The 26394-nt window shown below is 45.4% G+C and overlaps 1 protein-coding gene across 3 annotated transcripts in view; it reads left to right on the forward strand.

Annotated features, from left to right (window-relative positions):
- Window positions 1-7195: 7195 nt before the first annotated feature.
- EFNB2 (ephrin B2) overlaps window positions 7196-26394 on the forward strand; it is a gene marked incomplete at its 5' end in the record, with an annotated part of 44386 nt that continues 25187 nt past the window's right edge. For all 3 annotated transcript variants that reach the window (XM_080798213.1, XM_080798215.1, XM_080798214.1), the window contains one exon: window positions 7196-7317. In XM_080798213.1, coding sequence (XP_080654339.1) covers window positions 7196-7317 — 122 coding nt within the window. The remainder of the gene's footprint in view (window positions 7318-26394) is intronic.

Genomic DNA, 26394 nt, shown 5'->3' on the forward strand with positions numbered 1-26394 from the left:
TTGTTTTGTTTCTGCATGTGATACCTTATGGATGACTCTTATACACTAGACTCTGCCTCATTTATCTTTACATATGTTTGTTTTAAGTCTACTGGTATTAAAACATTTATTGAAGAGAGAGAGAGACCTGAGATGCATAAACATGTCATCAAAGTAGAGAGAATGTTCTCCAGTATTTTTAAGACCATTTGATCACTCTTTCCAAGTGAAACAAAAGTTAATGAGATGACTAACGGTAGATTATTTTGTGTGTGCATGCTAAGAAGAATGCTATTGCCTTAGTTTGAGCTCTTCAGCGAGTCTAATTGTGGTAAGGAACAATACTATCAGTTTAAATATCTTTAAAGGTAGAATTTTCAGTAGGCATGAACTGTAGTGAGAACTGCCTTATAAACACAATACCTATTACTCTAAAACAATCACTTTATTTACCTAAAGAATATAGGTTGCTAATGAATCTTTTTTTTAACCTTTAAATATAGGTTAGCTCTATTTCATGATTTTTTTTTTCTAATGTAAATTTTTTTTGGTGCAGATCCATTGTTCTTAGGCTGTGTATTCAAGTTTTTGGGAAATGTTTATTAAAAATTGTTTTGCTCTACAAGTGTTATAAACATTGTATCTAAGAGAGTAGCCTGGACTTAATATCTGAAATCAGCTTATGCGTGCCTTTGAATTTTTAAAGAATCTCTTAACTGCCACATATGGTGTGAAATCGCAGTAAGTTGCTTAGTGACATCGCAGTATCTGCTTGCTGTTGGAGACTCGCATCAGATAATGAAATTGTTCCTGTGCCAGGCTACAGGAAAGAGGATGTAATTGTTAATAAAATACACCCAATCTTTTCTGTGCTGCAACAATGTGTAGTAATTTGTTTTCTTCATTTGTTTCCACTGCCTTTGTGTACATATTATAAAAGTTCAAATTCTCTCCCAATTTATTAGCAGTTCAGATGTTCCCTAATTTATTAAATATGCTTTATTCACAAATTGTTTTTTAGGTTATTCTTAATGCATTATAGAATTAACTAATGGCTTTTGTTTATTTTTATTACAGTATTTAAAATATGTAGTTACTGGATTTTTATTGTGGAGTTTGCAGAATTATCAATTGTATAAACAAAACCTTTAAATTAGCTTGGTGTGAGGACTCTTTAATGCTTGCAAAGAGGGGAAGGGGTAATGATTTACTCTCCAGTTTCCCTTATGAAGATGTAGCAAAGTAGGCTCTGTCTTCAGTTAACTACCCAGTCTTGTAGTTGTGCGTAGGCTGTCTACAGCTATTTTGTATGGCCACCAGTATTTTAAAATTTTTCAGTGATGTTGCACCTCTTTTTAATTTTCCAGAGTAAAATAAGCAGAGTGCTGGCTTGTTGAACTCCATATATCATTTCGAATACCTCATCTTATATCCAGCACCCTCCGTTTGTCACTTAACTAAAATTTCTCCAAAGCTGTTACTGTTAACTAGAGCTTCTGATTTCAGGTATCTTAATTTTCTGCTCTTTTACACCCAGAACCATCCCATCTGTTTTGGATTACTGGCCATGAGAATTTCTGAAGACAGGATATCTTAATATTTGAGACTTAACCACTCTCTCCAGGAGTCTTAGGAACACTCAAATGTTATTAATTAGTGAAAGGAGCACTAAAGGGAGAAGGGCCTCAATCTAAGGGTCTCGGATGGGTGTTGAAGCCCAAGCAGTAGGTCTGCTTTCTCATTGGTTAAGTTGGCCACTTAGCCTTGATGCCTTTATCATCTTTGTTATTCCTGCTTTTTTGTTTACTCCTCTGGTTCGGTTCTGTTTTGTTTTTAAACATTCAGTTGTCTGTAATTACAGGGTTGCTACTGGTTCAGTAATCTGGGAGATTTGCATGTGCTAATGCACTGCCAGTACCTTTTGAAGCAGAATTGTCGATGGTTTTCAGATGGTGGGATCACATTGTCTGATCTATGATATATTGTATATCTGTTGTTACTAGAGTAACTGGTAAGCAGAAGATTGTTCTTTTCCAAAGCATGCAGTGGTTGGATCAGAGGATGTTTGAATAGTTGTATTTTACATATATCTTTAGACATACTACTCTGAAGCCAGTAAGTTAAAGAGTAAAATTTTCAGTGGTCCAGCAGTTTCACTCTCGCTCAGGAAATTCCTAATGGGGGGTGGCTCACGGAGTGTGTGGTGTTTTGAAGAGTGTCAGTACAGCTGGTGATTTCTAAACCTGGTTTACGGGCATTAGAATAAAATAGGCTTATTATTTTGTATACGTTTGGGTGATTGTTTTCTTCCTCATATTCCAGGCTTATGGAAATGTATGGGTTGAAAAACAACAAGTAGCAAGGAATTTAAACAGGAATACATAATTGCAGCCTCTTCTAAGTGCTGTTGAATACCTTACTGTATGTAAGATACCTTGAATATCTTACTGTATGTATCTTATGATTGCTGTCAGTGATACCCTTATATGATATCCCTTATATGTCGGCGGTATCCCTTATATGTTTAAAGCAGAATTTAACTTGTTATTATAATACTGTGTCTATATTGTCAGTCCAGAAAGTGGACTATACCTATATATATACCTAGAAAGTGGACTATACCTATATATATACCTAGTATATATATAGGTATAGTCCAGAAAGTGGACTATACCTATATATATACTATACCTATACCTCTCTATACAGAGAGGTTATGGAGAACTAGTAGTAATGAATGGTAAAACCAAAACAGCACAGCTGTTAACCTGTTTATCTCTAAACTACCTAGACCAGTTTGGAAGGGTGACAGGAGTTTGGCCCGTTCTCTAAAACCTGTTAGTTTGCAAATAAGGAAATGAGATTTCATGCCAAGTGCTCAAGTTAGTTGGAGCCATAACTGTACTCTTTCCACGTATGCCGTTTTTGCATTAATAATATAAAAGCAATGATCGATTATAACGTGGAGATTTAAATGACTACTGTAGTGGAAAATGGTGGTATTTTAGTTCCATAAGGAATATATTGTTAGAGTCGATAAGGTCAGTTGTCACCGAACTTCCCAAAGGGAAAAATGGTCTTTTGACCGAGAGTTCAGTGTAGTAATTAATACTGTCCCTACCAAACTTACAAATACAAGTAGATGCTAATTTAAGATGTTTCAGTGTGTAAGCTAAATTGTAGAAGTAGGTGGTGCCAGAGTGTACAGCGAAGTTTACTGAGAAAAGATTTACTTTACTTTTGTTTTGAAAGGTCTTCCCTTTGAGGAATTTGAGCAGTACGTTTGCAGAAGAGTTCTAAAAATTTCAGTGACTTAATGAAATAAAGTGCATGCAATGCCAGGAAACATTAGCTACATAGGAAGTTCATGGCTTGGACAACATTTACTCAACATGTATATCAAATTCCAGTAATTTTTCTGTAATGTTACATTTAGATTGTTCTTTGTTTTTACAGAAGTTATGTTAAAGATGTCTTTTGAAGTACATCTAAGAATTAATGGATTACTGTATAAGAAACAACCATAAAGACCAAAGCATGCGTAGGAATTCAAAGGGCGACAGGAATGACTTTAGTAAGGTGCACTTAGTAGGGCAAAATTCGTTGCCATCTGAATTTTTTCAACTGAAATAGCCTAGCTTTACATTTGCTACTTCACTATATATTCAAACATTTTTATCAGCTTTTATTGACTATATGAAATTCCCCAAATTTTTACTAACTTTCAGAAATTTCCTTAACTTTAGAAACAATTGAAGTAACTAAGTAGCTGAGATAAAACTTCATTTTTTTTTTTTTTTTTAATGTGTGCATGAAGCTGTGCTGGTAAAATTACGGATTTTCAGAAATTAGCACGTTTCTCCTGACTATTCAGTCATAAAATGAAGTCCGAATACAAATATGTATTAAACCGATGTAATAGGTTCTTTCTGGTTTGGCATGCATTAAAATTTCAATTTTGTTTTGTACATGCTGATGTAACAGTTTTTGCCTGGCCTATGTACAGTAGTAGACACAAATGGCTTGAGGAGATGCTTTTAATTACAGTTGCTCCTTGAACAATCTGGGTTTGAACTGTGTGGTTCCACTTACACACAGATTATTTTTTCAATAAATATAATACAGTACTGCAAGTGTATTTGCTTTAGATTTTCTTAACATTTTCTTGAGCTTTAAGAATACAGAATATACATGTAACAACAAAATATGTGTTGATTGCTTTTGCATTATTGGTAAGAGTTCTGTAACAGGCTAGTTAAGTTTTGGGGGAGTCCAAAGTTAAACGGATTTTTGACTGGGGTGGTGGGAGTTCTTACTCTTTCCCTAGCTCATTCATGGGTTAACAGAATTGAACTTGACCATCTCAACAGTAGTGGAACATTTATAATCTTCAAGTTGTTACTGTTCATTTTTTACCTAGTCTTTACAGATAAATGAATCCTTATTTGCTGAAAGTAAATTCATGAATATTCACATTCAATTATACAATAGAAATCTTGGTGTGGGATTGTATTTTTTGGTCAGATAGACAGTTTGTTTAAAAGAGAGGCCGTTTTTACATGTACATTTACATTTTCCCCAAGGTGGAATACTTTTTGGGTGTGTGAATATCTGATTTACTAAAAATGGAAGCCGGGGTTATTTTCAGACAATGCAAATTTCCTTTATTTCCTCTAGTTTACTTGGAGAGAGGATGTAGGAGCTAAGAGGTCACAACTTAAACTTCACAAAACAAGTTTGCCAACTTAGTACTGAAACAAGGTACTGAGATACTCCATTTTAGTTCTTGTCGGACATTATTAATACCTTTACATTACATTTCAAACGAGTTCCTTAAATGTTTAGGCTTACTAAAAACCACTCCTTTTTTACTCTTGTGAGAAAGTTATAAATAATACTACCTGCCCCTTCCTGGTGTTTTAGTCCTCATGGGAATCTGGCCATGACTTCAAATCGGTTTGCAATCTTTGAGCCTTTCTTAAGAATTTTCTCAAGTTGGGGGCTTTTTAAGATAGCAATTCGGGGAAATTAAGTTGTTTTCTTCTCAAAGATTTACCTGGAATAATATGAATAATGTATTCAGTACTCCCGTGCCTTAGTATTTTCCAGCGTGCTAGCAAACTAGTCCTAACAAAATGTCAACACTCCGGTTGAAATGTACATTAGCTTATGTTTAATATTTCCAAAAAGGAATACTAAGTTGTAAAAATCTGGAAACGTTACAAAGAAGAGTGAGAGAAACACTGGTATCTAAATGAGATGTTTTACAATGTATATTCTTTAATTTAGCTTAGTAGATATTTTAGCTAAAGAAATACAATTTGTAGGAATACCGTCTGCTTCGCTGCGTTCGAAACATTAAATCCTGGAGTAGACAGGATTTTTTTTAAGCATGTTGTGGGTATACGGTATTTTTTTTTTTTCCCGCAAAACTGTGAGTTGTACATTAGGACTCTGCCATACTGCCGCCGAATTCTCCCTGCTGCTGGTGAGTTTGGGAGCTTCTGCTTTGGACTTTTCTGCGCGGTTGTGTTCCTGGGTTCTGGTTCCGGGTGGGCGGGCCTTGGCGCGCTCGCGCGCGGGGAGGTCAGGCCGGCCGCTAGTGGGCGCTGTGGGTCCGTGGAAGCCGTCGAAGCGGTGGCGCTTGGCCAAGGCGTTCTTTTGGGCGAGCACTTGCCGAGAACCAGAGTGAAGAATTCCTGCCACCTCTCCACTTGGGCGCTATTTGTCACCGTCACCCCTAAACTCCCGGTCACCTTGGGATGGCGTGAGTGTGTCCCAGAGACTAATTAAGGAGAAGGTCCCGCAGCGGGCGCGGGTGTGCCAGCGACGCTCGCGGGGAACGCCTGGGGGGGGCTGCCTTCCCGGGGAGCGAGGAGCGGAGGGTGCGGGGCCGGGACGGCTGCGCCCCATTGTCGGCAGCCACGTCGCCGGGAGTCGTCTCGCATCTTTCGGCTCCGTTGACTTTGGTCCGGCCCCAGCTGAGGTTAGGAACCGAAATCAGGTGTGGGACTCATCGCCCCGAGGCCTACGAGGGGCAGCGAAGGGATGCGCGTGCAGGGGTGTGAGCCGGGCTTGCAGCGGGGACGCTCCGCTGAGAGGAGGAGGACCCGCGGGAAACCCACCGCCTTCCGCTCCGCGGGCAAAGTTTCGCCCTCGACGTCCCTCTGCTGAAGTTAGAACACTTGCCGGGCAATGCCGGCGCGTGCTGGGCGCGGGCACAGGTGGCCCCCGGCTCTTCCCGCTCCCCTCTCGGACGTCCCTAACAGTGTCCGCGCCCCGCCGCTGCAGGGGCGCCGGTGCACGCGCTGGCCACCCCCTCCCCTCTGGGGCTGTCCAGGCTGAGCTCCCTTTGCGCCACCGCCCGGGGCCGGGGGCGGGGCTCACCTGTCAGCCGGCGCCCCGCCTCGCGGCGCCCAATGTCGGGCGGGGGCGGATGACGGACGGGCCGGCCGCCCAACCGGAGCGCGGCTGCTGGGCGGCGGGCCAATAGGCTGCGCGGTGCGGGGCGGGGCCCCGCGTTTATAGTGCTCTGACAGCGGGCCGGTCGCGCTGACTCTCCTCGGCGGGGACGGCGACGCCGGCCGGAGCTAGGAGCTGCGCGCAGAGAGGGTCCCGGCGCCCTCCCCGCACACAAAGGCCCGTGCGCGTCCGGCGCCCGTGGCGGGGACCGAGCCCCTCCTGCCTGCTCCGCGGGCCGGGAGCTGCGAAGATAGAGGAGGCTCCCGCGCGCCTGGAGGCGCCCCTCGCCGCTCCGCGCCCCGCGCCCCGGGACATGGAACCGCGCCGACGCGGCGCCCGCGCGCTCGGGCCGCTGCCCGCCCCCCTGGATCTATAGTGCGAGGCGGTCCGCTCGGAGCGCAGCGTCCGCCGCCCGCGCGACTCGTCTTTCTGCCTTTGTGTCGCGGCCGCGCGCCCTCCCTGCAGCCCGCGCCCGGCACCCTGGAGCCGCACGGGAGCCTGCCGTCAGAGCTGCGTCCGGCGCGGCGCCCCGGAGCCCCGAGCCCGCCGCGCCGCCGCGCCCTGCGCGTGCGCTCCCGCCCCGCGCCCTAAGGGCTCCGAGAGGAGCGCCCCCGACTTCGGCGACGGCTGGAGCCGCTCGGCGCGCCCCGGAGCTGCCTGCGGTCTCCCCCTTGTCTGCCCGGAGGATTGGGGCTCCGGCCCGCGCCCAGTCCCTCCGTCGTCCGGAGTGTGCGGAGCTGGGAGCGGCTTGGCCATGGCCGCCAGGAGGGACTCCGTGTGGAAGTACTGCTGGGGAGTTTTGATGGTTTTATGCAGAACTGCGATTTCCAGGTCGATAGTTTTAGAGCCCATCTATTGGAATTCCTCGAACTCCAAGTAAGTGGCGTCCGCGATCCCTCTCGGTCCCCGCCTGGGGTCCGCCGCGTCGCGCCGTCCGGGCGGGAGGAAGGGCTGGGCCGCGGCGCCTCGGATTCTGTTTCTGGAACCCCGGTTCTCCCCCACCCCAAGTTCCCTGTCCCCAACCTTCGCCACATTTTACTTGATGGAACTCTTCCCTCGGTTTCCAGCCGGAGCGCCGGTTCTAAGGGGCGCTCACCCCGCTTTCCTTTCCCCATGAGCTCCCGGACGCTAAAAAAAACCCCTGGCGGCTCGGGTGTCACGTTCGGGAAAGTGTCCGATGGCGATACCTGACCCCTACTTCTTTTCGAGGACGGAGAACATGGCCACAAACAGGGCTGGCCGGCGCGCAGGCGCTGGCGGGCCGCGGAGGGAGGCAGGGATGCTGCGCTCTCGAGGAGCGCCGGAGAGCGGTCCGATCCCTGCCGGCCTGCCGGGGCTCTGAGCCCGGGGCAGAGGAGCGCACCCCGGGGAAGGGAGCCTGCGGTCCCCGGCCGCCCGCAGCTCCCCGGAGCCCGCGCGCCTCCGCGCCGCCTGCCCGAGTGTGCGCGGGGAGCTCGCCAGCTTCGCCAGAGAACTCGGGCGGCGAGCCCTCTCTCCTCCCAGCGGGGGTGACGGGCCTTAGGTTTCTCCCGGAGAGATCTTTGCACGTCGTCTCCCCCTTTCGTTCCTAAACCTGTGGCCCCGAACTCTGCGGTCCTGATAGCTGACTTGATTTTAAGGACGCTTTCTTCAAAAGCTTAAGTCCCTGCCCAGTCAATACAGCTCCTGGAGCCTGGGCAGGAACGGGATCCTTGAATCTGACTTGTTTTTACCAAACAGTGTAGCCAGGAGAAAGCCAGGCCTTGTGGAGATTAACTTTCAGCGTGAGCTACCAAAATAGCATGCACTGAGAATTTAGAAAAGGCGACTCATCCCTAGGCATGTATGGCCATGACGCCTCATTACTTGCCTATGCATTCAGTTTTGCATCTTAGCTCCTTCTTGGAATACATTTCTAGTCAGATCCAAAAATATTTTACAGAATCATGGAATTTTAGCCTTGGGAAACTTGGGGAAAGTGTGGAGACCTTGGCTGGCTCCTGGAGTAAACGTTTGAGATCAGAAGGAAAACCAGTGGCCTAACTGAAGGCAAGCAAGTTGGCCATGGATTTAGGAGTACAGAGACGGGGAATTGATTTACGGATCACATTTTAATTAAAGAATGATATCCATTCTTTTAAAAGTGGCAAATTACAAATTCACCAACATGTTTTACCAAGAATTTCCCATGATAAGGGCGAGAAACGTCACAGCCGTAAATCGGATTAAACACATTCTTGCATGATGCCGGATGGCACTTTCCAGCACGGCTCGTATTTAAAAGTTACTTAATGCAGCTTTCTTCCGTGCAGCCCGGTCTTGTATGGACCACTCTATTTCCTCGATGTAAGATTTGTGTTTGCCGAGAAAGTAGTTGCAGGGACAACCTTACACGGTGGGTCGGGAATGGTGGGGCACAGGTGGTGCGGGAAAACCCCGGGCTTGGACCTGCGTGAGGCCGCGGGCGGACGGGCTTGGAGGGCCGGCTGGGCGGGCCGGGAAAAGGCCAGCCAGTGCTCACTTTGCGCCTACAGAGGTCACTCTTCCACGCGCAATGCTCGCGGCGCCAGCCCTCACTTCTCCCCCCCGGGCTGTCTGCTCCGCTCCACTTCACACTTTCGCCGACGGATTGTTTGGGGAGGCTGATTCCCGCCTCCGCCTCGCCCCCCGCCCCGGTTTAATATTTACGTTTGAATTTTGTTTGAAGACATTCCCATTAATCCATCCATTGGCCAACTCTGCATGTGCAACTCTGTGTTAACCGCTATGACTTGGTGTGTGATCAGGAGGAAGGTTAGAAAGAGCTACTTGGAAGAAAAGGTACAGCAGTAACTGTTCCCGCCACAGACATTAACATCCTCTTTTCCTAATTATTTGCGGTGGGGGAAGGTGACTGCTGTTTTACTCTCGGTCCTGATGATAAGGGTTCCTCGGTTTTTCTCTGCTGCCCCCGCAGACTTGGAGACCTGCTGGAGGCCTGCATTTTGGAGAAGCCTGCCTGCACAGATGAGGTTTCTGTTGCCATGATTGCTCCCGTTCTCAAGAGTAGAATTTCTTTTAAAATTCTCATGATAACGGCGTGCCTGGAGGACTGGATAATTTGTCCCTGGAAAAGGTCTACTTAAAAAGTATGCAGCTGAATGCTAGCTTGAGAGATCAGAAAGATTTCTTCCTGGAGGAGTGATATGAAAGAGCCTTTTCTAAGTTGGAGAATGAATAAAAACCCCTAGTGCCAAGGGCTTGTTTTCTTGGGGGGAAGTTGCATATTTATTTCCAGGGAAAAGTTTCAGTCCATGAATATGATGTGGCAGGAAGGTGATCAGAGCAACTGAGGTTTCACACCAGTTCATACGAACTGTGGAACAATTCATCTGTAATGAAGCCGCCATCAGTAATTAGATTTGTTTCATTCGGAGGTCAGCTTTTTTAGCAGGTGGTCGACGTAGGGAGCAGGAGCAGCTGTTTGGACGCAGGGTCCAGAAAATCCTTTGTAAATTCTCCGTCTCCATAACTACTTTAATCACACTGTCTGATGCTCCCATCCCTGAGAGTCTATGCAGCCATCAAAAGAAGTTCTGTGTCTGAAACGTTAGCAACTACCCTGCCAGGTGGATTACTTCCACTGCAGCCACGGGCTCCGGCAGTGTGGCCTCAGTTGTGATCCGTTAGGTTGTTGAACCCTTCCCCCCCCCCCCTTTCAACTCGGCAGAGAATAGCAAAGCCTGGCTTTCATTTCCAATTAACTAACGTAGAATGATCTTTCCAGGCACAATGAATAGTTGCCTCTTCTAAAAAAATACCCACTTTCGAGTGAGCAAGGCTGTGTTGGTATGGTGCTCTGTAATGAATTACACTGACTTTGTCGGAAATTTCAGCCGAGCAGTAATTCCTTCTGTCTAGGGGTACTGTTCCCTTTGCACCATATACTAGTTAGTTAACAAAGCATTTTGCTTTTCCCAGGTCATTTTCTCCCCGCCTAATACTGAATTCCTGATATTGATTGACTTGATACAAAAGAATGGCTGGATAAAATCCAGATAACCGATAATACGTGGGCCCCACCACAGTCAGGCTCTGAATAAATACGGACCTGTCAGAGATTGATAAAATAAACTACAATGGATAGTGCTGTTTGAACAGTCCATTCAATACCATATATAAGCCAGCCTGCCTTCCATTGTGTCTGAAATTCTTATTTTTGTAGGTAAACAAATGCACATTCAACACTGATTGAATAGCCCCTTGAACTATGCTCCACAGTTTGCGTTTGGGTTAATCTTGTCGGTTTTAATATGGAGAGAAAAAAGCACAAAGCACCAGGGGTGGAATTGTTAGTCCTTTCCCATCCACATTCCTCACATTTTGTCAGGATGATAAACTAGAGGTAATGGACTGTCGTTCCACAGGACAACCGAGCCAGGGAGAACACAAAGACGGAGCCGAAGTGATAGCTCACAACATGCTTGGTCGCCTTCTTTTCAGGCGAGAAGAGAATTTATTTGGGAATCGTGTGTCTAGGGACTGCACTTTTTAACCTCGGCAATTAGAGCTTCAAACCTCAGAAACGGGGGCTGGAGGTTAAGATGATTTGTTAAGCACTTGGTTCTCAATCTTTCACAAAGCCTAGCTGTTGACACTTGTCCTACGGATGTAAAGAAATGCAAATGACTGCAAATTTCCTGAACGTTTCTGACTCTCCCCGGCCCAAGGAAAAGGACAGGTGAATTAACCATCCTCCCCGGACCAGCTAAAAACTGCCGACTGGAGTGGCCTCTCCAGATGGAGTTAGCCGCGGCACAGTCAGTATATTTGGATTACTTATTGTAAAACCTCTTGTCTGTAAATTTACTGAGGGGAAATCCTTTGGTTGGTGGATCAGTGCGATAATTATCCTCAGAGGGACTTTGCAGTTGGACCAACTAAACCCATGGTACCTTGCCTTCCTCTGAAGTGCTCTGGGTAGCTCCCAAGAGGTTGAGTGTGACATCTACCTTAGTGTGATGTTTCCCAGAGCGCCTGGCTAATGGGAGACGGTCTGAGATCCCAGCATGACTGCAGTGATGCGTCATAGGAATGGGAGTGTCAGGGAAAGGAAATACGGACTAGACCCTCAGCAAAAAGGACATTTTTTTCTTTCTTTCTTCTTTTTTTTTAGAAAGGTGATTTTACGAAAACTTGATTCTTAAACTGTTCCATCCCAAAGTAGACAAAAAGCAGCACTCTTGTAAGGAAAATAATGATGAAAATGGTACTCCAGTCTGCCTAGCCTCTGCTTTCCTTAGCTGCTGACATAAAGAGCCTGTTTTTCAGGTCACTTATCATTCATCTACATAGATTTGCTTATGAGCTCAGCCTTTGTGTAGCGGAGTAGAGCTTTAAATAGGAGTGTTCAACTGTTTAAAATATTTTGATTAAAATATGCAGAACCCATAGAACTATAAGCTTCTAGTCAGGAATTAGCTCTTTCAGGGAAGAGCTCTCCCCCCCACCACCTTTTTTTTTTTTTTAAAGGGGTGGGATTAGAGTGGGGCTGGGAGAGGGATGTAAGAAAAGCAAAGAAGGAAGGATGGCAAATGGGACAGTGTTCGAACAGCTTGGAAAAACTCCTGTGGCTTCATTGTCTCTGTAAAGCCAAAGAATACAAAGACATAAGCAACTCAGCCCTTCTCCCATGATGGAAAATGTAAACCGTTGACATGGCCCCCTGTTTAACTTGTTTAATTCTTGTTTTAAATTCAGTGCTACGCTAGCCGTGTGAACTCTGCAGATTTCTTTAGTAATCCATTTTGTAGTTCCGAATCAAAAACAAAGTGAAAGGGTCTGACACAATTTGCTTTTATTTTTAGGCAAATCAACCCTGGTCATAGTTAATAAGGGGATTACAACCCAGACTAGGTCTTTACAGATGTAATGTAAATCAAGGGCAGAGTATAAAGAAACTGATCCCTTTTGATTGAAGTACGGTAAAAAGGCATAGAGAAACTAGCAGCAGTAATCTGATTGTATGGCAATAAAACCACCATTTTCTGTCTTTCAGATAAAAATAATGTGGTAAATCCATGCAGTTCATAAGATGGAAAGGCAGATAAAGGGGGAAGCCATGGCAACATATAGATTAGTTTGATGTTGGAAATGACACGTCTCTGAAAAGGGTGTAGAAGCGAAGGCCCTTGCTCTAGGCTGTTGGCTATTATGTGAGAACCACACAGACTTGGAAACTCGGATTAGAAAGTATGAAAGCCCTACTTGTGGCCCGGGACGGTGAAAGCAGGAAAGAAAAGCTGCTCAGTTCTTGCTCATTGGTGGTGGATAATATGGCGAAGGTAGATTTCATTGGCTGCCTTTTTTAGAGGTTGAGATATGGGGCTGATTAAAACTTTAGATCACTGCAGTTGTTAAGGCCTGCAAGATTTTCCTTTTTAACTCCTGGCCTGACAGGGGTAACCGTTCTGTAGGATTAGCTGCACTTGGCGGTCCTCGCCTTAATCTGTTTGGGCTTCAGGCAGGGCCATGCTGGGCAGGAACAGAGACCAGAGGGGAAGGTAGGGCTGGAGCTCCCCGCAAAGAGAGACCTTTGGACTTCAGCCCTGTTTCAGACCCAGCACCGTCTCACACCGTGTGGGAGAGAAGCAAAGGTAAACAGTACCCATTGTCCGTCCCCCTCTGCCAGAGAGCCCTTCTCTGAGTTTTGTCCTTCCTGCCCTGGAAAAGAACATATAATAAAATAAATAAAAGGGAAGGGTATTTTGTTTTCATTCCAATCAACAGTAATCCAATATGACTAAACCAATGGGCTCTATCGAGATGATATTTTACTCGTTAATGTGAGTCTTAACCTTGGAGTTGAATGGGATGGGCGCCCTTCGTGTAAAGACAGGATTAGAAAATGTTAGCACTGCTCGCTTCCAAGTAAAAAACCAAAAAAAGCATCACCACGCCGTGGAATCTTACTGCCTTCTGTCTTGAACAAGCTTGTGAATCAACTGGACTTTTGTTTTTGCCTTCCGCACTTTCCCTTTTAGTCATGACACAAAACGAGCCATTGAAACCATGATTGGGTTCCATGCAGAGTGACATCCGCAATTGGGTCAAGCCAGAAAGGAAATATTTGCTTTACTGCCTCCTATTTGGCGTCGTAGAAAAGTCTCAGCATTTCTTTGGGAGAGTCTGAAAACTTAAGACGCGGACAATACTGAAAGCTACAAATACCCCCAGTGTCTTTCTTGATGGAGTGGATCGGGGAGTTCCCCAGGCTGCTCTCTGAACAGCAACATGGGGCCTCTCTTGACTGACTAGTTCTGTGTCTGAGATCTTCATCAAATCCCCAGTATTCACTTTCAGACCCGTTGCTTTGGTTTGGTTCCTCATTCTCAGCTGATTTGACCCTCTATTTGGGGTGGGCTTTTATCACCTTCGTCGCCTGCTTTTCTGGCCATTACTATGTAGCTTTCATAGATCCAAAACATTGAAAAATGATTGCCCATACACTTGCCATACCCCGTGCCTGCGACTGTACCCCTAATTCAGTAATCTCTATGGAAGGACCCGTTGCACTTGTCTAGATTCACCAAGGAGAAGGGACACCCCCTAATTGACAAGCTGGTCACATCCAAGCACCTTGCATTCTGCATTTGACAATGATTGCTAATGGCCCATTCAGCTAAAGTATTTGCTTGTTAACAGGGAACAGAACATGATAAATGTCCAGCAAGCTTGGGGCCTCCTTCAGCTTTTCAAATGCAGACTGGTGCATATTTATGGCAGGCAAATGACAAAAGAAGAAGCTGAATTGCCCTGGCCTCCAGCTTTCTCCTAGGAACAGGGTTAAAGTGATTAGAGAAAGATGCAGGGGAGCCCAGCCTCCAGTTTACCGACCATCCCGCAGCGTTCAGCTTCCCGGTCTACCTGCAGAATAAGAGTGCGGAGGTGCGGGACATGAGGATGGTTGGATCAGGTGCACCAGGGGAAACAGGAGGGGATCGGAGATCAAGTGTTTTCCGTGCACACTGGATGCCAGGTGAACCTGTTTCTCGTGCTCCCGCAGAGAATCAGCAGCGGCTCTTTATGTCCCTTTTCCTGTATAAATTCAAACGTGTAATTCTAGTTGAAAGTATTTTGTGACTGGTGGGAGCATACTTGCTGATTAAAAAAAACAAAACAAAACAAAACAAACAAACAAACAAAACCCGAAAGCAAAACATAGTAGGAGAACACTCCATTAAAGAAAAACAATTGTTTCTGCCTTTTGTAATTCCCTACTCAGAATACGCAGAAGAAAAAAAGGGCTGTAGTGAAGTATTTATAGTCTGCTGTTTTGTTCCTCTAAAAGCATGGATAGGTAAAGGTTCCAACCACGCAGTGGCGGGCAGACTTGCAGGATGCTCGGAATGAAGGACTGGTGATCAACTTTGCTTTGAAAACTTTTTTTTCCCCCTCAGTCCTATAGATTCTTCATGTTTCCTGTATAAAACAATTACCTGATCCAGTGTGTTATCTCAGTTTAAATTCAGCTGTCTCCTTTAATTACAGTCCTTGTGTATGGGTCTCCCAGTACTTGCTGGGCAAGTCCTTCTGGCCCCCAAGGCATTCCCTGTACTTTTCATGTACTGATTCCTCCCAGATCACACCAGGATATGATGAGTGCTGCATTCAGCTTTGGAACCAATAGAATCTCGATGTGTTTGTATTGGAGGAATCAGATTGTGGTTGGTCCTAAGGCTTTGGCTAGTTTGGGGCATGTGTGGGGGGTGGGTGTGTGTGTCTGTCTGTGTGTCTGTCTGTCTCTGGTCCAACACCTACTGTCCGCTCTAAGGGTCCCTAACCTCTGCCCTATCAGAGGGTCTCAAATGCACCTTTCCCTTTGCAGCATCTTTTCAGCCTCCCAGGTTCCAGCCGAGGACCAGGGCCCAGCATGACAAAATGTTCCCGAGTCTTGGTCCTTGGTCTTCCTGCGAGTTGAGCTGGCTCACTGTGGCCTGAAAACATCTGCCTTGAACCAGAACTGTCGTGTGAGCGGGGCCAGGCCAGTCATGTTCAGGGCCAGGCTCAGAATGGGCCTGCCAAAGAAGGTAGAAAAGGCCAATTTTCACGTAACTACTAGAACTCAATTCGGGGTACATTTTAGATGCAAATAAGCTCCTGGAAGCCCTGAGTCCCCCATTGTCTATGGGAAAATGGATCTTCATTATAATGGACTGTCTAATAAAGTTTACAAATTACCTTAGATGAGTGCCTTCTTGATGACATAGATCAAACCTAATTTCTTTAAATCTTTTCTCTGTAATCCCACAGCACTTTAGTTAAATACCTAGGGTATAGAAAGAACATTATACACTGCACCATCGCGATTCGTATGCAAGCCTTAATCCACGTCGTTGCCCTCCCTGTCCCTACAAGGCAGGGACAAGAGCTGTTGCATTTTGGCAACCTCTGCCTACTAGCTAGTGGTGACCTACAGTAAGAATCAGCGCAGTGAACACAGTCTAGATGTGGATTTATGGCTGCCTACGGTGTATTAACATGTCACCTCTTACTAGAGATCCCCCACCCCCTGCCAGAGCAGTGGCTGTAGAATTTGAGGGCGCAGAATCACCTGGAGGGCTTGTTAAAACAGGGTTTTGCTAGGCCCCACCCCCGAGTTCCAGATTCCTGAGGTCTGGGTGGGACTTGAAATTGACATTGCTAAGGAGCGCTCAGCTGATGCTCTGCCACACAGAGACCACACCTTGAGAACCATTGCTCTAAATTAACTCCCCCCCTCCCCCATTGGAAACAGCTCAACATTAGCTCATCACCCACTAAGGCTGTTTTTGGAATCCCTGAAGGAATCTGTGGTCCTTGCCTTGCTGCGTTCTGCCCCATTCTTGCCTTGTTGGAGGCCACAAGAGATCCTCTAGGTCACTGAGAGCTGATAAAGCATGGATTTGTTCATCCAGCATTTGTTAACTGTGAGGCCCGTTACGAGGCTCAGAAGGCTCAGATAATAGAAAGACGAGCCTCCACCCTCAAGTGACTTAAGTCCTAGGCTGGGGACAGGGAAGGCCCAGGCCCGGTGGAAGTGTGGTCACAGTAGGTCCCTGAAAAACACAGTAATAACCCAGTAGTAACATTTCAGCTAAGAGCAGTGTGTGTGTACAGAGTGTACATCTGTAGGCATCCGCATTATTTCATACATCTGAGCACAGCGCAAAGACCCCACAAATGAGGCAGATAGACCCTGGGGAATAGCTAACCCAGTGATCTCAGCTACCTTTCTGATTATGAGAATTAGCAGTACCAAGGGGTTTTTAAGATGCACACGATGATAATGGAAAGGTCAGACAATTCGGTTTAGCAAAGACGACCGCGTTTAGTGAAGAGCACCTGCTTTGGAACCTGGCTGTTTGAGCCTGATCCCAGTGTAGCTGGTTTTTTTTTCACTGTGTAACCAGGGGGAGTACCCTCTATGTCTCAGTTATCCCATCTCTAAAATGGAGGCAATAGTCTAATAGCGCTGAATAAAAGAGTAATAAAGTTGTGATTAGGATTAAAAGAGCTTGGCTCTGTGCTTGACACAATGAAGCAATAAATGTCACCTATTGTTAATAAAATTAATTGAATATTTGTGTGCCTGGCTATGGTTCATTTTGCCTACCATGTACAAAGGCAAAATAAATAAAAATGACATGTTAATGAAGATTACAACATAGCAGGTTCACCTTTTAGAGTTTGTCGCATTGTACTTTGTCCACCTGCCATGCTTCTACTCCTCTTTAAGACTCCTCTGCTTTTATTTTCCCTCTACTGCAAATTCCATGCTCTCCCCTCTGCTCCCTACCCCTGATGCTACCTGTTATGTAACATTTATAACATCAGAGAAAACAGCTTATCCCCCATGGACTGAGGAGAGCCTGGGCTGAATCCACTTTGTGTGGCCTAGTACCGGATACAGGAGGAGATTGTGTTATTGAACAGAAACATGACCGCAGTGTGTGGGGGATGGGCAGAGTAGCATCATTTGTGTTAATGTTACATGTTACTTCTTTTTGTTGTTGTTGTTGTTGTTGTTGTTGTTGTTACATGTTACTTCTTACTTAGAAACTAACTCACCTGCTGGACACAGTTTATTTAACAACACTTAGAGAGCATTTACTGAATGCCAGATGCTACTCTAACAGTTCAAGAAATACTGACTCATTCAGTCTTCATAGTAACCATCTCAGAGAGGTACTTTTGTGAATCCTGTAATATCAATGGGGAAACCAAGGCACATTAATTAACTTGCCCAAAGTCCTATAGTTAATAAGTGGTACGGTCTGCATTGGAACCTGATTACTCTGGTTCTGGAACCCGTCCTCTTAATTCTCTGCCTCTCTCTCTTAAGCTATGGCATAGACTAACTGGAAATCGAATAACTAAATTAAGCATACACACATTCATGGAACACCATGCATACAAGGTGGGTTACAAAGAAAAAAGTTTGAGGTATAATTCGTCCCTTGTCAGTCGTTATTTATAACCTTTCCAATGATGGATATGCAATTCTCGATGGGTCCTTTGAATCTTTGATAACAAGGTTCTACCCAATGGGAACTAGACAGTTATAAAAGTATATAATATTCATGCATTTAGTGAGTATTCTTCTTTTGACCATTCACATTTTCCTTTTAAATGTTTAAATATTTGATGGTTTCTCTGGGAGAAAAAGAGGTCAGATTTTAGAAGAGAGTTGCATTTGGTTAGGTGCTGAGCGTGTGTCAAGCTAAGGAGATAGTATGACATCTTTTTTAGAGTCTAGTCACAATTAAATGCCATTTTATTTTGGATTTTGGGATCTGTGCCAGCTTCCAGCTTGTCAGAGCTGAGAAGACTCAAATCAAGTCCAGGCCTATTTCTACAGCAAACTGGGCTTCTGGCTTCTTGCCTGTGGATTCATTCAGTATATCCCATCTGGCTTTTGATGTTCTGCAAGTTTGGAGCAGTTTGTTTGAGGAAGCCGGGCAGCCTGAGGTCCTCTGGCCTCCAGAATGCGCCTCTCCGCTTGCCTCTTCCCCGGGACCGAGTATCCACTTCCCTGTTGACCAAGCAGCGAGCTGCAAGTCTCAGCCAGGTCTTCCTTCCGTTTCATTTAGTAGCTGCCTGTTTGAGTAACTGAGGAGTATTTCATTTCTGCGCATGTTTGTGTCCTGGTGAGGCTCTATCCAGGCTGCTTGTGGTGACCGAGCGGGAACTATATGTAACTGTCCTCAGGTACAGGGCGCCCCACGCACTTTTCTTAGACACTTTGGGGGATCTGTGTGGAAGTCTCCAGCAAGTCAGGCTTGAGTCTTTGTGATGTCAGCAGGGCAGACCTGACTGTTGTCATGCCCACTTTATTTCTTTCCCTCTCCTCTCCCCTATTCCCTTGGCTGTCCCAAAGCCACGAGAGGTGCAGGAAAATGTTTCTTGTCATAGGCCCAGAGCAGACTTGTCCCTGACCCTGCTCCCAAGCCTGGGAAGAAGGAAGTGTGCGGGAGGCAGGCATTTGGGTGGTGGTTGTAAAATGATTGCACAGCCTTGTAACTTAGGTTGGCAGGCTTGTGCTCCGTTGGCAGGGAGAGTCTGTTCTTACATCAAGAGGAGAACTAAAAGTTCTGTCTCTTCTTCAACCATCCTTATCAAAGTGTTCATTCTGTAATGACACCAACACCCATGGAGCACCCGTTCTGTGCAAGGCACGGGATGGAGGGCTTAGAGTCCAGCAGGGAATACAGCAGGCTCGGTCCCAGGGTCCCAGTCCCACTTGAGGAGCAGGAACTGGACCCCTTTAGTGTGTCTCTTTCTCTCGGTGTTGCTTTCCTCACCAAAGGGGAGAGGTTTTGTTCACCCATAAAACACGGGTGGATTGTTTTTCTAAATGGGCGAAATTCTTTGGCATTAAAAAAAAAAGGGTGATGATAGGAACAAAAGGAATGGGAAGGCTCACTAGAAAAAGAGACGCCCAAACTAGATGGCGACATTGCTGTGCGTGGAGATCTCCACTCCACTCCTTTCCAGCCAGCCCCTCCCTTGGTGAGTTACATGTACCTTTCCGCTCTGTGATGTCCCGCTCAGGCGCATGAGCAAATGGATCTGCAGGCGTCCACCTGAATCAGCAAGGGGACAGCCCGCTGGAAGCGCCCCTTCAGTTTCTTCCTATATGAAAGCCACTTTTCTCTCGGTGCCTCACCTGTAAATAACAAGAGTTCCACCTTCCTTTACAGACTCTTGCTAAAAGCTCGGTTTGGACAAGACCGTACAGGTGCAAACAAATCACAGTTGGGAAAGAAGCTTGCAGCGTCTCTTGCCTCCGCGGGTTATGAAATCCCTGTTTCGATAATGGGGCTGGTGTGGATGAGCCAGCACGACAGACAGAGCCGGCCGGACTGACTCACTTCCCTCTTGCTTCCCGCTGGGCCTCCCGGCACCCCTGCCTCACGCTTTCAGCTCCCCAGTTTGGCCTTATCTGGCTACAAACTTCACTCTTGGGGAAAGTTTTGAGGGGGGGAGGGGGTGCCTAGATCAGTTTCATAAATAAAAACCTCTGTGTTTTGTTTTGAGGTGGGTGGCTGCTTTTCGTTTTTAATTCCACAGCCGAGATGGACTGGACTCTCGGAACCCATGCAAAGAAAATGGTGCTGTCTCTGTGTCACACACCATAAGTGTCTGACTTATGGATGCAGATCTCTTCTCTTTTTTAATTAAGTTTTTAATTTTAATTCTAGTATAGTTCACTTAGTGTCGTCATTGGTTTCGGGTGTACGACATAGCGACTCAGTGGTTCTGTACCAGGCTCGGTGCTCGTCCTGACCCGGGCATGGAGACACCTGTCGCAACCTCAGCTTGGCTCTAGGCTCTCCTGTGAACTGGAAGTTTTTATTTCAGTGGAACAGATAAAACTTAAATAACTTGTGTTATTTTCCTCAATGAAAATTTAAACTACGGGATATTACCTTTGAGTGTTTTAAAATAAAACTTTCTTTAGCCACCACTGTTTGAGGATTATGTCACAAATAAAACACAAGATTAACATCAAAAGGAGTCCGTTTTCATTCAATTGTGCAGCATCGTAGGCTGTGAAACTTAATATTATCTTGACTCGTACAGTAATTGCAGAATAACACGGAAATGGATTAAGTTTAAATACGAGTGTGCACCCCAGCAACACACAGACTGTCAGACGCAAGGCGAGGTCATCGGCCAGAGGGAGGCTTCTGGCTCTGCAGATTAGGATCCTACTAATAAAACTATCCTCTAGACTGAAGTTTACTACGTTTTCCAAGTGTGTGCCCAGACGAAGAGTCACAAACATGGTCGCGCCTCACCTTGAAAAGTTGCTGAACTGGTTTGCGCACCCATCGGCTCACAGTGCATTTTGCATTTCTGTGCTTCTCATCTTTCTGGAAAAGCTTTTGCTTGTCATTGGCGTGAAGCTTGAAACGCACCGCCCCACCCACCCCTTAGCTCTCGGATTTATAACACTTTAATGGTCCCAGATTGTATAGCCTGCTTTTATGCCCCTTTTCTTTGCCTTGAATAAATCAGGTTCATGTTGCTGATGATATTTGTTTGAGGAAAGTGTGGAAAAAAGGGGCACCTGTGAAAATCAGCGATTGTTCCAGCACCCATACACCTTCGAATTAAAGCAGAAAATGTCAATTAAAGCCTCCAATTACTACCTTATTTCTTGGAGGTTTAAAGCCACTGAGAAGGTAGTGGTACACTGGCTTCAAGTTCTAAGGTAATTACTTGCTACTCCAAGCAGTGGTATCTGGTGACCTAATTCTGCATGAAGCTGACACCCTGTAGCTTTGCCCCATTCTCTCTGGTTTCAGAGAAGGTTTGTGCAGAATCTTGTTCTGATGGGAAAGTGCAAAAGGGGGCAGTAAAGTGCTATCCACACGAAGGAAACTTTCTCCAAATATTTCTCAGGGTTGATATTGCCTATGTCTATTGTGGGCCCTGCTTTTTATTTGTTCCCTTTGGAACAAACTCTTCTGTCTGGGATGCTGAGAGAGGGGTGATCTTATTAAGCTGTGGCAGCAATGTAGCATTCCACAGAAGCGATACAAGAGGAGATTCCTGCCTGGTCATGAAATTCACATAAGTCCTGCTTAAGTCCAGCTTCTGGGCTTATTTCTATTCCTTGGGGCACAGGGTGTTTCTGAAAGGAATCTTGGGGCTTCTGTGTTAATGCTCTTCTTGCCCCATAGAGACGTGGAAGTCCCCAAGTGCACGGTGTGGTTCTGGGTCATGGGTCTGGGCTTACCCAGAGCAACCTGCGTCTTTTGTCAGGAGGTGACCAGAAAGCCCAAGCAGCTGCCACGTGCTCCTCCTTCAGAATTTTGGACTAATTTACAAATGGACTGCTCCTTTTCTCTGCAGCCTTTGAGATTTAATTAAAATGAAATGGAAGCATTTTGTGGGAGAGTACATGTTTTCCAAAATATAGTCAACTCCAAGTGTACTTAGTATAGAGCTCTGGCTTGCAAAGAAACCTATCCTGTGAAAGGGCAATGATTTTTGGTGCCAACTGCTAGGGTGAACCTCCTCCTAGAGTTGGCATTCAGATCCCCTGAAACGTTAGCCAACTTCCGGAATTTTCCAGTGCAGTGATTAAGCCTAAACTGTATCCATCTCGTAGTTTTCATTTATTTGGATCAACTGGTTGTACGTTAATTACTAGGGTTTGGTGGACTCCTGAGCTGATTTGTTACATAGGCCACAGTTCCAACCATAATAACTTTTTTTAGTTACTTTCTAAGGAAATGCATCAAGAAAGTTAAAATGTCTACAAGTTTTAAATGCTGATTTTTAAAATCAGAATTAGGAAAGATGGCTCAAGAACATGATATCGTTTGTTGTTTGAAACCATACACTGAAAATAATGTTCCATGTGATCGCAAAAGCATTTAATGTTTATGGTACAAAATTCTGAAAAACACAGAAAGCTAGAAATCGCCCTGGGTCCATCACCATCCAGTATCTGAAAGCAGTCCCAGGTAACGGCCCCAAGTTAGATCATCTGTGTATGTTTTCTGTGTTGTCAGCCAAACAAGTAGAATCATACCACACGTTGTGTCTCTGTGCTTGTTTTCAATTGAAATTAGCCACGTACTTAAAATAATCACTTACTCCAATGGAACTTTGAGAAGAAAGGAAAAATTAAAATCCCCATGAAAAAAGTAGCATCTGTGCTGTTTACAAATCTTATTTTGCTCAGCAGCGTTCTCCAGAAGTGCGATAATCCCGTGCGGGTCCCCTGTCCCCCAAGGTTACATAGCGGCTGGATTTGCGCTGGTTTTATTACTGAGCCCCGGGGCCCTGTTCTCAGGTGGATGATGCCTGCCATCAGCAAGCAGAAATACCAGATACTGAAAGAGATTTTATGGAACTAGTAAATGGAAATGGCTCTGGATCTCAACTGACACTTTTTTAACATAGGAGCACTGTCATCGTGTCTGGTTAAAGGGGGTTTGCCTGCGCTGGTTGTTTGTTTAGACATAGACATGGGTCATTCCTGTCTGTGTCTTCTTCTCATCTCTTTTATTCTCTGTCAGCTTGGTACTTTGCGTTCGGTGCCACTTACCGAGTTGCTCTCGTGTAGCTGGTGGTCTGGCATATCTTCCCATCATTTACCTCCATATAGTCCTTCCCTCAGGGGAACCAGGCCTCCTGTTTTTCGTATATATTTTCACAGACTCTGTCAGCATCAAGGGAGCCCCTCAGCGAGTCAGCCTTTCTTCTAGGTTCATTTTGGACAACTTTGAAGAAAAGCATAAAAAGTCATTCAGTGTTTGTCCTGAGGGGTAGGTGTCCCCATCAGGGACAAAGGCAAGAGCGGGTAGGGGAGAAGATGGCAAGTTGTGGAGCGGTTGGGAGGGCGGCTGTGAGCTCCCCCTGCACAGTGATCCCTAGGCTAATCTCAGCCACTGGCTTCCCGGGGACCCTGGTCCTCCATCTGGCCCGGGTGAGAAGTAGACGGGACACCCACTGCCCGCATGTGATTTCACAAGCTCCCGCAAGACCTGGTAACACAGTGCTGGTCAACAAAGGAATCCAGACTCCGGTGGCACGCGTGACGTTCCGGTCTGTCGTAGAAAACTGCGTGCTGTGACCTGAGCTCCCAAGCAGCTGGTTTGTACTTTAAATGCATCGTGTAGGGGTTTTTATTTTTGTTGTTGTTGTTTTTTAAAACATGGATTCCTAATGTGGATTAAAACATTACAGAGTATCATGTCACATAAGGACTGTATTATAAATAGTTTCTACAATAATGAATATGAAGTTGAAATGTCTAATTTAGATTCTTAGAGATCTAATTTAGATTACTAAATATTAATGTCTAATTTAGGTTATTAGATTGATTCAGAGCATTCCCCGTGGGAAGGGTTAGAGTCTGGTGTGGTGAATAACTTAAAAAAAAAACCAAACTTGGATTACATTTGATAGGTAATCAGAAGATAAAAACATTCTGGTATCAGATCATTTCATTTCAGGCAGGTTAACTGTTTATTCCATATTGTCTCTGTATTTGCTTCAGAGTGCTCACACCCAGTGTCCTGCTTGAAAGTGACTCGTTGGGGAAAACATAGGAGTTGCCTGTTTGTATTCAGCAGGCCCCCTCTACTGCCATTCTGGGGGGCCCTGCAGTGAGCAGCACAGACCCAGCACCGGCTTCCCGGAAGCAGCCCTCAGCCAAGGTCTCCCGATGGAGAGGAGGGTGTGGCTTCTCTCCCAAGACGGCAGCAGGGTGACTGCTCTGCCCTTTGGTAGCCCAGCTCAGAAAGGAAAGTGGCCTGGCTCTGTTTTCTGTCCTCTATAGGACATGAAGCACTGCAGGCCTTCTTTGGGCTTTGTTTGGGGATTCTACAGCAGCAGACTTTATGAAATGATGCCCATCACTACTCTTTGTTTGGGTAGAGTTTCACAAAAACAACCTCACCTGTGTGGCATGGCTTGTAATTCTATGCTCCTTTTGGTTAGAAGACAAATGTTATTTCATCACAAAGAAAGAAATCTGTATTTGACCTCCACCGTGGATAGCCAGGTTAGAAATCTGAAATTAGCCAGTGGTCACCACCGTAATTCTCCCTCTGTGTTGTTTTGTGTCATCTTGTTTTGAATACTTCCTAGGTCGAAACAGGATTAAGTGAATTACTAACGATTACAAAATATTCAGGGCATAGTTACACTGTGTAGTCTGACTTATTAAGATCTCTCGGCAATCTTGAGGTAATAAAATCCCAATAGAAAGGACCTGGCTTCAAAAACAGGGTTTTGTCTATGTTTTAAGCCTATGGTTACTGACTTGCTTTTAACATATGGGACACAATCGTTTTCCACTCGAAAGTGGAGTTATTAAGAAGTTCACCCCGTTTCATTTTCACTTGCATTTTGGATCCTCAAAAGTTGTCAGAAGACCATCCGTAGCACTATCATGAAAACACAGACCCGACATAGTTGGCCGGTTTCTTCCCCACCTATGGGTTCTCAGCCTCCTGGGGCAAGGTTGGGTTACCAGATGGCCGCCTTTGTGAGCCGTGGTCTCAAGTGACTACTTCTGGAGCAGCCTCCACAGCAGGCACATGCTTGGCGTGGGGTTAGACTCCACGGGATGATTGCCAGCCTGCATGGCCATTCACTTTCTCTTCGTGTTCCTTAACTTCGTGGCTTATCTATGCAAAGCTCAATTTAGAAAAAAAATTGCATTTCACAAAACCAGATTTATGCTCTAATGTGATGCAGTGAGAACTGAAAAGTGTGCAAAGAAGGGGGCTTTTCCTGTCGTGTCTCCTGTTTGGCACAGCAGGGCTTCATCTGTTTTGCATGTTACGTACGTGTGCAGTGATTCAATCAAGAGAATGTGGTGCAAGGGGCCTCTGTCGATGCTTAGCTGAGAATAAGTTCTCAAAAGCAGCTGTGTATCCGTTATGAGTGGTTCTGGAGGGGCTAACTGCACTGCATTTTAGATGGGAGGGGACTGTAGAAGACTGCCACACTCCCAGATCCTTCCAGAGAGGGTGGGTCAGAGGCTCTGTCTGCACTGCTCCTTGCCCTTCAGAAATACCCATCGTGCCCGGAATGACGTCCTCGAAATTCCATCTCTGCCCTCAGCACACCCCTGTCCTCCCAGCATTAGCTGGGCCTATCTGCAGAATTCTTCCATGCCTAAATCTGCAAAGTCTATGGTGTATAATTTGACTTAAATTTGTGTATATCTTCCTTTCCATTTGTTCTTTCATATTTTTTCAATGAATGCATTATTTATGAGCATTTACTATAGGTCAGCCCTTCGACATTCAACGTTGAACCAGACTCATGGGCTCTGCCTGCCCTCAGGGAGCTGGGCTACGCGCTCCTGACCACGAGCACCTTCCGCTTCTGTCACGCGGAGCGTCGAACACAAGACAGATTGCTTTCATTGTTACACTTGCTTGACTCTCTTTTTGCTCTCATGTTGCCTTAGAAACAAGGGTCCTGGGGAGCAAAGGGGTTTGGGGGGACTTGACTGTGCACAGTGGTAACGTAGGCAAGAAATTCTTGATTCAGACTCTCAACTCAGCCACACTCTTCGCCAAAAACTGTAATTTCATCAATCGAATGACTGGTGCGCTAACCAGTTTAAATATGTGTTTGTATATTTTTATATACATTATGTTCTGTGTAAATCGTATGTAAACCAGGTTATATGTAGATACACATATCTACATCTCTATATATGTATCTTGTGTATCTGTGTATACATATGCTTAAGTAAACCTTTAAAGCACTCAAGTGCTGGGTCTTTTTTTAAGGAATCTGAAACAGTTATTTTTTCAGGGAAAAGGATCAAACCCTTGCCTTGCTCTTTGCCAAAATGTATTCTGAAAAGTAAACAGACACTTTGTGGAGCATTTGGAATAGTGGGTTTCATCGAGATTTATTTCTTATGAGCATATCAAATATGCTTATTGAAATTCGAGATTTCTCCTCTCC

This window comes from Martes martes (assembly GCF_963455335.1).
Source record: "Martes martes genome assembly, chromosome: 3".
Classification (NCBI taxonomy): Eukaryota; Metazoa; Chordata; class Mammalia; order Carnivora; family Mustelidae; genus Martes; species Martes martes.